Below are 12,849 nucleotides of genomic sequence, written 5' to 3' on the forward strand. Positions count from 1 at the left end.
CTCTTAAGTGTATTTCTACTATTACAGACCATAGGCTGTTTATTTGCTAGGCATTTTGCTTGTTAAAGATATCTGTCAGTCTAGATTTGTATTCCTAATGTTGTAATATTTTTGTATGTACAGCATTTTTGTTTAGTATAAGCACATTTACACACTGCAGAGGTTTCAGCTTCCTTGCTTATACCGCAAAGCAACCTTGCTAGATAGACACAAGAAAAACAGACTTCACACATCATTTTTTTGCCAAAGTAAGTTAATTGTATCATAATATATGGCATTTTATTTACCGGTAGTAATAATAGTTTTGGTTTTTAAACATTGATTTGAAAAGTTTTTCAATATTTAATTGCAGTTAATGAATCACTATATAGTGTGGAGTTCTTTTGAGCCGTGACATTAGACATACTGAATGTTTACAGTATGTAATTCACTTGTCACTCAAGACAAGTATGTTATATGTCAAATACACTAATGGGGCTGTCTCCAAATTAAAAAATGCATGCAGATGCCAGGAAATGCCCGCAAACCAGAAATAGAGGCAGCTTATCATGTCTAATAGCTTGACACCCACAGGTACACTTTAATAACAGGATGTCTTGATAAAGTCATTTCTGTTGAATCAGTAATATATTAATTTCACTGTACACATATTTATCAGCTGTTAGACTGATAATACACGTCAGTCACTGCAAGAAAGAAAGATTGCATACTGACAAAACATTGATCTCAGTAGTCTTCAGCTGACAGACAACAATGGATTCTTTGACATCAGCTTAATATTACTGGCAGAGACAAATATTTGATTTCTTTCTAGATTCAATAATATATATAGAGTCAGAATACTGCTTTGATTCTCTTGCTATTTCTCAGAATTGAGTTTGTCTACAGGACACGTTCTTGTAGATCACAGGGTATACAGTATAACCAGTCTATGTTCTGTTTTATGAACTGCGTGTGTATGTAACTAGGTAAAAAATGGTGGCATCATTCTTAACAGTTATTCTTTTTTTCAAATTGATAACAAAGGTGTGTTCATTCATGAACAGGTTCATTTAGAATGAATACAGTGCATTCAGAAAGTATTCACAGTGCTTCACTTTTTCCATATGTTGTTATGTTACAGCCTTATTCCAAAATGGATTGAATTCTTTATTTTCCTCAGAATTCTACAAACAACAATACCCTATACTGACAATGTGAAATAAGTTTGTTTGAAATCTTTGCACATTTATTAAAAATAAAAAACGAAAAAAATCAAATGTACATAAGTATTCACAGCCTTTGCTCAATACTTTGTTGAAGCACCTATGGCACCAATTACAGCCTCAAGTCTTTTGGAGTATGATGCTACAAGCTTGGCACACCTATTTTTGGGCAGTTTCTCCCATTCTTCTTTGTAGGACCTCTCAAGCTCCATCAGGTTGGATGGGGGGTGTCGGGACACAGCCATTTTCAGATCTCTCCAGAGATGCTCAATCGGGTTCAAGTCAGGGCTCTGGCTGGGCCACTCAAGGACATTTACAGAGTTGTCCCATAGCCACTCCTTTGTTATCTTGGCTGTGTGCTTAGGGTCATTTTCCTGTTGGAGGATAAACCTTCAGCCCCAGTCTGAGGTCCAGAGCACTCTGGAGCAGGTTTTCATAAAGGATGTCCCTGTGCATTGCTGCATTCATCTTTCCCTTGATCCTGACTAGTCTCCCAGTTCCTGCCGCTACAAAACACTCTCACAGCATGATGCTGCCACCACCATGCTTCACTGTAGGGATGGTATTGGCCAGTTGATGAGCAGTGCCTGATTTCCTCCAAACATGACGCTTGCCATTCAGGCCAAAGAGTTCAATCTTTGTTTCATCAGACCAGAGAATTTTGTTTCTCACGGTCTGAGAGTCCTTCCGGTGCCTTTTGGCAAACTGCAGGTGGGCTGTCATGTGCCTTGTACTGAGGAATGGCTTCCGTCTGTTTACTCTACCATACTGGCCTAATTGGTGGAGTGCTGCAGAGATGGTTGTTCTTCTGGAAGGTTCTCCTCTCTCCACAGAGAAATGCTGGAGCTCTGTCAGAGTAACCATCAGGTTCTTGGTCACCTCCCTGACTAAGGCTGGGTTCACACATATGCGGCCGCGGATTCGTGCCTGGGGTCTGGTGTGTCCCTGTTCACTGGTTCAGGTGCGAATACTAGGAATAGTCCTGGTGGTTCCAAACTTCTGCCACTTAGGGATGATGAAGGCCACTGTGCTGATTGGGACCTTCAATGCTGCAGAAATCTTTCTGTACCCTTCCCCAGATCTGTGCCTCGATACAATCCTGTCTCGGAGGTCTACAGACAATTCCTTGGACTTCATGGCTTGGTTTAGGTCTGAAATGCACTGTTAACTGTGGGACCTTATATAGACAGGTGTGTGCCTTTCCTAACCATGTCCAATCAACTGAATTTACCACAGGTGTACTCCAATCAAGTTGTAGAAACAGCTCAAGCTGTGAATATTAATGTACATGTGATTTTTTCATTTTTTATTTTTGATAAATTTGAAAAGATTTCAAGCAAACATATTTCACGTTGCCAATCATTATGGGGTTTTGTTTGTAGAATTTTGAGTAAAATAATGCATTTAGACCCCTTTCACACTGAGCCGCTATTTTTAGCGCCGCTTTACTGTCATTTTAGCTGCGCTATTCGGCCCCTAGCGGGGTTGCTTTAATGCCCGCTACCGGCCTAAAAGGGGTTAAATCCGCCCGCAAAATGGCGCTTTGCCGGCGGTATAGCAGCGCTTCCCCATTGTTTTCAATGGGCAGGGGCGCTTTAGGAGCGGTGAGTTCACCACTCCTAATGTGCTCCAAAGAAGCTGCTGGCAGGACTTTTTCTGATGCCCTGCCAGCACACCGCTCCAGTGTGAAAGCCCTCGAGCTTTCACACTGGAGTGAATGGAGCTGCTGTTTCAGGGCACTTTGCAGGTGCTATTTTTAACGCTATAGCTCCTGCAAAGTGCCTCAGTGTGAAAGGGGTCTTAATCCATTTTGGAATAAGGCTGTAACATAACAAATTGTGGAAAAAGTGAAGTGCTGTGAATACTTTCCGGATGCACTGTAATACACTCGTAATTAATGTCCAATCAGACAATATTGTAACTGGTCACATGTTGGTCAAGTGTGTCTGATGATGGAAGGAGACAATGTCTCCTGGTCGTGGTGCTGGGGGGTAGAGGAGGCAGAAAGGGAGCTATTCATAGACCACTACAAGAAGAAGCAAAGTGGCAACTGCTCATGGACCTAGAGAAGACCTGAGAAGAAATAGGATGCAGATGGTGGCTGAGCATGGTAGACTTGTGGGGGACTACAGGAGGTAGAGTTGGCTCATATACCCTGTTTCCCCGAAAATAAGACCTAGTGTGATTGTCGGTGATGGCTGCAATATAAGCCCTACACCCCAAATAAGCCCTACCCTGTTTCCCTGAAAATGAGCCCTACCCAGATAATAAGACCTACAAGGACTTTAACTAGGGCTTATTTGGGGGGTAGGGCTTATATTGCAGCCATCACCGACAATCACGCTAGGTCTTATTTTCTGGGAAACAGGGTAACAAGAAAAAGGAAGAGGGGGAGGTAGAAAAGGTGGACCAAAAGGCAAAGAAGAAGCAGAGTGGAATGTAGGGTAAATGATGGGAGGGAGCTAACAAGGAAGCTGCTTAGACAGCATGGAAAGAGCTGAGAGGTGCAGTACAGTGCTGCATGTGCTTTCCTGCTATATTCATTCCTGGTGGTTAAATCCTTTAATACCAAAAGCAAAAGTTACAATCTCTATATTTACTATGCAGTAGAGGTGATGACACTGTGCCTGCTGTATTGGTAGTATTGTCAGTATTATGGATACAACATGCTGCTGTGCCAGCTACCTAAGTCTACATGGTAGTCTTTCTTCAAATGCAACCCGAATCCAAATACAAAAGTTTGTTTCAGCCCTGAAGTATGGGGAGTCCACATCCCCTGTAGCATGTTGGTTGTACCTTATTTTGCTAACCAAAAAGACTGTTAAAGAAATGTCTTAGCTGTACAATTTACCAGGCAATCCTCAACACACTACCATAGATTTTTTTAAACTACATGGAACATCTAAATGTCAGTTTTCAACATAGGTGCGCCTTACCCTCTTCTCACAGTCTGATGCTGAGATATCATAATAAGGAGTCTGTATAGGCAGCGCAATAATCTCTTCTTCTGCTTTCACCGGGTCTAAGTGCACAATCTGGGGAGACAGTCACCGACACATTTGTTAGTAAAATTATGAAGAATTGGGTAAAATACATATACAGTATCTCACAAAAGTGCGTACCCCCCTTACATTTTTGTAAATATTTTATTATATCTTTTCATGTGACAACACTGAAGAAATTACTCTTTGCTACAATGTAAAGCAGTGAGTGTACAGCTTGTATAACAATGTAAATTTGTTGTCCCCTCAAAATAATTAAACACACAGCCATTAATGTCTAAACCGCTGGCAACAAAAGTGAGTACACCCCTTAATAAAAATGTCCAAATTGGGCCCGAAATGTCACAATTTTTTGTGGCTACCATTATTTGCCAGCACTCCCTTAACCCTCTTGGGCATAGAGTTCACCAGAGCTTCACAGGTTGCCACTGAAGTCCTCTTCCACTCCTCCATGATGACATCACGGAGCTGGTGGATGTTAGAGACCTTGCGTTCCTCCACCTTCCGTTTGAGGATGCCCCACAGATGCTCTATAGGGTTTAGGTCTGGAGACATGCTTAGCCAGTCTATCACCGTTACCCTCAGCTTCTTTAGCAAGGCAGTGGTTGTCTTGGAGGTGTGTTTGGGGTCGTTATCATGTTGGAATACTGCCATGCGGCCCAGTCTCCGAAGGGAGGGGATCATGCTCTGTTTCAGTATGTCACAGTACCTGTTGGCATTTATGGTTCCCTCAATGAACTGTAGCTACCCAGTGCCAGCAGCACTCATGTAGTCCCAGATCATGACACTCCCACCACCATGCTTGACTGTAGGCAGGACACACTTTTCTTTGTACTCCTCACCTGTTTGCCACCACACACGCTTGACACCATCTGAACCAAATAAGTTTATCTTGGTCTCATCAGACCACAGGACATGGTTCCAGTAATTCATGTCCTTAGTCTGCTTGTCTTCAGTAAACAGTTTGCGGGCTTCCTTGTGCATCATCTTTAGAAGAGGCTTCAGACCAATTTGATGCAGTGTGCAGCATATGGTCTGAGCACTGACAGGCTGACTCCCCATCCCCCAACCTCTGCAGCAATGCTGGTAGCACTCATACATCTATTTTCCAAAGATAACCTCTTGCTATGACGCTGAGCTCGTGCACTCAACTTCTTTAGTCGACCATGGCGAGGCCTGTTCTGAGTGGAACCTGTCCTGTTAAGCCGCTGTATGGTCTTGGCCACCGCGCTGCAGCTCAGTTTCAGGGTCTTGGCAATCTTCTTATAGCCTAGGCCATCTTTATGTAAAGCCACAATTCTTATTTGTTGCTCAGAGAGTTCTTTGCCATGAGGTGCCATGTTGAACTTCCAGTGACTAGTATGAAAAAATGAGAGCTATAATACCAAATCTAACTAATCTGCTCCCCATTCACACCTGAGACCTTGTAACACTAACGAATGACATGACACCGGGGAGGGAAAATGGCTAATTTGGCCCAATTTGGACATTTTCACTTAGGGGTGTACTCACTTTTGTTGCCAGCGGTTTAGACATTAATGGCTGTGTGTTGAGGGGACAGCAAATTTTGCACTGTTATACAAGCTGTACACTCACTTCTTTACATTGTATCAAAGTGTAATTTCTTCAGTGTTGTCACATGAAAAGATATAATAAAATATTTACAAAAATGTGAGGGGTCTACTCACTTTTGTTAGATACTGCATGTACACACAGTATATACACACACACACACACACACACACACTTGCAAACCCGACCGACACATTGTAAAGAGAAAAGGATCATCGTTACTCCCCACCTGCCGAGGTGAATAAACAATGAAGAGTGGCCTCAGCCTACATGTCTCCACCAAACCACACACCCTGATGGTCGACACATGTAGGCTAAGTCCACTCTTCATTGTTTATTCACCTGGGCTGGTTGGAAGTGGTAGCGATCCTTTCCCCTTTACATTTACTAACCCCCTGGATTGGTATCAGGACAAGCCTGCACCCCATGTTCAGGGACACAGGGATATGCTTTTACCTCTATTTTGAGCAGGGCCATAATCAATCAAACAGGTCTGACCAGCACATTATTTTAACCCAAGTTTATATTATATTATTTTTATTATTATTATATCAAATTATTTTACTTGAACCATTTCATATATACATTTTTTATATAATTATATTTTTTATTAAGGATTTATAAAAATACAAAAATGCGCTAAAAAAACCCCACGGGGAATAAAGTATATCTCACATTGTACAATAGGTATCACAATGAGCAAAGATAAACAGAGTAGATGCCCCTTGGGGTAGGACAACATGTTGTTTATAGACATTGAAAAGTACCTATTGTAAACCCGAAATCATTAACTGACTTATCATATAAGGTTCAACATAAACATTGTATCTGGTAACCAGAGTTAGTAACAAAATGGTTAACTGTGGATCTTGAAACATGTAGAAAACATCCAATTCCATATGTGAATTTATTGATTTATTAAATTTATTGATTATGCAGCATGATCGAAGTCCCTTCATATATACATTTTTTAAGCCAAATGTAACTCTAATTGCAGACATCTGTGTATCACAATTAAGCTAAGAAAGTGGCAAGCTTGAGCCACAAAACACGTCTTTAGTGAAATGTGATGTTCATTCAATACGATGAGCCTGATTCTTTCTGGACACACTACAACATATATTTCTGTGGGCACCTCTGCAGCTTTTTTTGCTGCTTCTCAAACAACAAGCAACCCACATGGCACTGATACAATGTATGTTTGGAAGCTTTAGCTGGGTAACTGTCCAGCAGTTTGTACACTTCCAAAATCCTTCTTAATTAAAATGCTGATAATGCAAAAAAGTAAAGAAATTAGCCTATTTGTAACAATTAAAAACATCAATAGAATTATATTTTTTAGCCAACAGGTTCCTATTCAGCAATAGCAGCATTTATTGCCTTTAAATCTAGTTCGTTTTCATTATCTTGCATGCCCGGAGCTCGGCTTTTAAACAGACATAACAGAAAGCACTTATTTTTCATTCTCTGGTCTGTACTAGCAGAAGGACAAAAGCAATATCCTGTAATTGATTGCTACACAAAGTTTTCATAGTTCAGTCCATCTATCTAGGTTTGTTAATGAATCTGTATACCTGAATGTCTTGAGCAGTTATGTGGGTTTTTACTTCTGTTTTCTTCTTTGGTGGAGGTGCTGGTTTATGTGATGGAGGAGGATCTACTCTGAAGACAGAAATAAAATATAAAAACAACAAATTACTTAGTATTAAAACAGTGTTTATTTTATCTCCGACCTGGGAACCTTGCATGTGTGGGGAATATTAAAAGAAACCGTTCAAAATGCAAAATACCTGTGTTAAAGGTCTTAAATGCATTAGTAGGAGACCAAGACTGATCAGTGTGTGGATAGGCAGGGGACCCATGTTAATTAGTGTGTATTCAACAAATGACATTGCATCTTCAAATAGTTGAACAACTGGTTCTTTATTGTCCTTTCTTGTGGCGTATTAATTCTGCATTATCAGATCTTTTATCATAAATATACAGTATTTTTTATAAGAATCAGGACTCACTTTCCCAGGACACTTTATACAAATGTGCTTGTACTCACGTGCACCAAAGAATTTCATCAGATTAAATGATGTGAACAAAAAGACAGTTTTCAAGGGTAAGCTCGGAAGCTTGGAGTAGTCAGGCAAGCAAAGGTCATATCCAGTCAAGGGTTTAACTACAGGGGGTTGCAGAGGTCGCAATTGTGACCTAGCCCCATACTCCAGGGGCCTGTGCAGCCCCCCTGTACACCTTGATAGAAGGGGTGGCAAGGGCAGCATATAGGGGAACTGATCCCCTACATATTCCCCCTGCAGCCACAGAAAGCATGCTTCTCCTTCTCTCCCTCATGCAGGTATTCAGCTGCTGCAGGAGAAAAATTGAGGGGATCAGTTTCTCTGCATGATGCCCCTCCTATCCAGGTCCTGCTACCTCCCTGTGTTCTCTCCTGCCCCTTCCCTTAGTCTAATGCAATCAATAAGGAGCAGCGCTGTGAGAGTTAATCCCTTATATGGTTGAGCCCATATAAAATTAAATAAACAATAAATAAAGTGAATAATAAACCCAAGGTTTAAATTAATTGATGACAAAGGTTCATAAATAAAACATTATGATTAGACAGTCCTAATCCGGAATCAAAATTCAGATAAGTGAGATGATGTGAGGAGACGTAGGTACAAGCCCCAGTCAACAGGTAGGAATGCAAAAACTATGGATGAGTCCTTCACCGCACCACTGTGATAGTAATAGTAATGACTCATGTCAGCAGAGTGATTTATTTCCCACCCTGATAGCCTGTCATTACCTAGTTAAGGCTCCCTTAACTAGGTAATGACAGGCTATCAGGGTGGGAAATAAATCACTCTGCTGACATGAGGATTGTCCAGAAAAGGAAAACTACAGTGTACCTCCTGTGAGAACAACTCCTAGGTAGGCGGTATTATCTCTACAGTATAGTGATTGCTTGGTATTTGGTGGACAGCGTGCTTATCTTAAAGCGGAAGTGGTGTGTTGGTGTCTCCATTCCATGAAAGGCCCCGACCGGGTTAAGGTCGCAAGCTCCCCCAAGCTTGCCTTTTGGTAAGCGCGCATTCCTATTACTATCACAGTGGTGCGGTGAAGGACTCATCCATAGTTTTTGCATTCCTACCTGTTGACTGGGGCTTGTACCTACGTCTCCTCACATCATCTCACTTATCTGAATTTTGATTCCGGATTAGGACTGTCTAATCATAATGTTTTATTTATGAACCTTTGTCATCAATTAATTTAAACCTTGGGTTTATTATTCACTTTATTTATTGTTTATTTAATTTTATATGGGCTCAACCATATAAGCGATTAACTCTCACAGCGCTGCTCCTTATTGATTGCTTTATAGTGTGTGTATCTCACCTTTAGTGGCTGCTTTTGTTAATAATTTCAATTCACTGATTTTGTCATTTCATTTTTTTCATCCATTTTTCAATATGTTTTTTTGAATGTATTAATTTTTTATGTATATAGCGCGGTGGTCTTCCCTTTCCTTCCCTTAGTCTGTCTGCAGGGCTGCCTGCTTCCCCTCTCTTCCGCCAGCTGCGGGGGATGTGTCAGGATGGAGAGCGGGGAAGGGGCTGGTAAATATGTCATTTACCAGCCCCTTACTTTTCTGAATGGACAGAGTCAGTGATTGGTACCGATCACTGACTCTGTCTATTCATAACTGAAGCATAGTAAATGTTTACTATGCTTCCGTTTGTGAATGAACAGGAAGCTCTGTAGAGAGCTATTCTTGTCCATTCATTCTGTGTAGCTGAGGCTGCAGAGATGGAGATTGAGGGCTGTGTCCTCAATCTCCTTTCTCTGCCTCAAAGGTGAAACATCAGAGGTCTGTTTCAAGGGGTTCCTATAAAAAAATGTTAAAAAATAGTACAAAATAAAATTGTAAAAATAAAATAAATAAATAAAATAATAAAAGTAAAAAACTACTGACACCAGAGGCAGAAATACCATAGTCACAAAGGTCGCACTTGCAATCAGGCCCTGGCATTCCACCACTAGGCTCAGAGGGAAGGGCCCCAGGCTCAGAAGGAAGGGCCCCAGCCGGAAGTCATGGTTTCTTGCACCGGGGACCTGAAGGTTTTAGTTACACCTCTGTATCCAGTAAGCCAGAAGCCAAACTGAAGACAAAACATATTCAAGAGAGCTGCCTAAGGTCAGGAGTTACTAAAGGGGAGCATCAAAACCAAAGCATGAGGCAGAGACGTAGCCGGGAACATAGTAATGATAAGAGGCAGTGGATTACTAGCATGGGCAAGGCATGCAAGCGATCAGATCAGAGGTTAGGAAGTAGCAGATTCAAGGAGATCACCAGTAGAAAAGCAACACTGTTGACATAGATTGAGAGCAGGCAGAAACAGGGAAGAAAATAAGAAAGATTAGAATATAGGAAACTGAAACTAGGCAAAGACAGGGTTAACAAGGAACACTTAGAACACAGGACTGATAGGAACAGCAACAACAACAACAACAAAGAAGCATGGAGACAAGCCCTAGAGACAGCAAAATGAATCCCAAAATGGTCAGCCAGAGTATGGACCAATCAGTAAGCAAGCATTTGATCATGCCCATCCTTAAACAAAGCTCACCCGAATAGATAACTAAGGCAGGTATGTCAAAAGGAAGTCCTAGAGTGCAGGAAAAGCCAGAAAGGATTGTCAATGAAGGAGCTTTCAGTAAGCAGCAACATGCAGATGGCAGAACCCAGGAATGAAAGGAGAAACAACAGCAAGATCAACAGGTAGACATCAGGTCCCAGGGAAGACAAATGGGGCAACAACAGGTTTCCATCAAAAGCTAGGAATCTAATGACCAACTGCACCATAGAGAAGAAGCAGATTAGAGATAATCCCTATTTAATCCACTAAATGTGTAAAATGAAGATACATTTGCTAATCTATTGTGGTTTTGGGCACTTTTGAAGTAGTTATTTTTAGATTTTCTTTGTGTCCAGAATATTTAATCATCCTTTTTCACTAAGCGCACAATTATTTTTGGGTTACATGTTTGCTGTTCTGATTTTGTTTTGTTTAATTAAAGGGATGAACTTGGATAGGGCACAGAGATGTATGGGATGCCCAGAACTGAAGAACTTGGATGAACACTTAAGAACTTGCTAATGTCTCTGGGGGAATCAGTGGTGCAGAAGGATCTGGGTGTTCTGGTACATCATAAGCTTAATAATAGTATGCAATGCCAAGCTGGGGTTTCCAAAGCAAGCAAAGTCCTTTCTTGCATTAAGAGAGGTATGGACTCCAGAGAGAGAGATATCATTTTGCCACTGTACAAATCATTAGTAAGACCTCATCTGGAATATGCAGTTCATTTTTCAGCACCAGTTCTCAAAAAGGATATTGGGGAACTGGAGAACGTGCAGAGAAGAGCAACCAAACTGATAAGATGCACGGAGGAACTCAGCTATAAGGAAAAATTAGCTGAACTGAATTTACTGTATTCTCTCTTTAGACAGGTAGATTGAGAGGGGAAACAAGCAACATGTATAAATACATAAGTGGTCCATATAGTGAACTCAGTGTAGAGTTATTCATATTAAGGTCATCACAGGGGACAGGGAGGGCACTCTGTACGTCTGGAGGAAAAGAGATTTAATCTCCAAATATGGAAAGGCTTCTATAAAGTAAGAGCTGTGAAAATGTGGAATAGACTCCCTCGAGAGCTGGTTCTGGCCAACTCAATAGATTGTTTTAATCACTTGCTGACTGGACCATAGCTACAGCATGGTGGGCTTATTCTGGGAGGGCATACAATGATGTCCTCCCAGAATCATGCTTCCGGTGTGCACCCGGGAATGTCCATGATAGTCGGGTCCTTTGTACCCGGCACATCACGGATCGGGGTAAAGGGCCAATGACAGCAGCCCTTTACCAGGTGATCGCTCTGTCCAATGACAGAGCAATCACTTGTCAACAAACCGGCGCATGTCCGGTTCAACTCTCTCCTCGCATGCTGTACACACTGATTGGTACAGCATGCAAGGAGAGGAGGGAGAGCGCAGCAGTACTCACCTGTGCCTAACCCGTGCCTCATCTGGACCTCATTCATGCTAATATGTGCCTCATTCATGACCATCTGTGCCTCATTCATGCCCATATGTGACTAATTCATGCCCATCTGTGCCTCATTCATGCCCATATGTGCCTCATTCATGCCCATCTGTGCCTCATCCATTCCCATCTGTGCCTCGTTCATGCCCATCTGGGCCTCATTCATGCCCATAGGTGCCTCATCCATGCCAATCTGTGCCTCATTTATGCCCATCTGTGCCTCATCAATGCCTCATCCGTTCCTCATTCATGCCACATCAGTGCCTAGTCTATGCCTCATTCATGCCCATCTGTGCATCATCCATGCTCATCTGTGCCTCATCCATGTCTCATACGTGCTTTATCCATGCCCATTTGTGCCTCATACATGCCCATCCATGCCACATCAGTGCTCATCCATGCCTCATCCATGCCTCATCCGTGCCACATCCATGCCTCATCCGTGCTTATCCGTGCCACATCAGTGCTCATCTGTGCCTCATTCATGCCCATCGGTGCCACATTCATGCCTCATCCGTGCCTCATCTGGCCTCATCCCTGCCTCATCTGTGGTCATTCATGCCACATCCATGCCTCATCCATGCCACATCAGTGCTCATCCGTGCCACAGCAGTGCTCACCCATGCCTCGTCTGTGTCTCATCCGTGGTCATTCATGCCACATCCATGCCTCAAATCAGTGCTTATCTATGCTTATCAGTGCCCTACGGTGCCTCACAAAAGTGTAATAGATAGTCAGGAAATTCAATTTGTAATTTTATGGCCCTAGAGCACCTGACGATGCCCCCTGAATGTTGGGCCTCTGTATGTGGCCAGGCTGTGTAAAAGTCTCACATATGTGGTATCGCCATACTCAGGAGAAGTAGCAGAATGTATTTTTGGGTGTAATTTGTGGTATGTACATGCTATGTGTTAGAAATGTCTTATAAATGGACAACTTTGTGTAAAAAAATGCGTTTTAATTTTCTGTCCACATTTT

The 12,849-nt window shown here is 42.0% G+C and overlaps 1 protein-coding gene across 2 annotated transcripts in view; it reads right to left on the reverse strand.

Moving 5' to 3' along the window:
- NECTIN1 (nectin cell adhesion molecule 1) overlaps positions 1-12,849 on the reverse strand; it is a 489,765-nt gene that overhangs the window by 128,419 nt on the left and 348,497 nt on the right. For both annotated transcript variants that reach the window (XM_073602553.1, XM_073602556.1), the window contains exons 7-8: positions 7,354-7,441; positions 4,142-4,240 (exon numbers count right to left, since the gene is read on the reverse strand). In XM_073602553.1, the coding sequence (XP_073458654.1) occupies positions 4,142-4,240; positions 7,354-7,441 (187 nt within the window). The remainder of the gene's footprint in view (positions 1-4,141; positions 4,241-7,353; positions 7,442-12,849) is intronic.

This window comes from Aquarana catesbeiana, linkage group LG10, assembly GCF_042186555.1.
Source record: "Aquarana catesbeiana isolate 2022-GZ linkage group LG10, ASM4218655v1, whole genome shotgun sequence".
Lineage (NCBI taxonomy): Eukaryota > Metazoa > Chordata > Amphibia > Anura > Ranidae > Aquarana > Aquarana catesbeiana.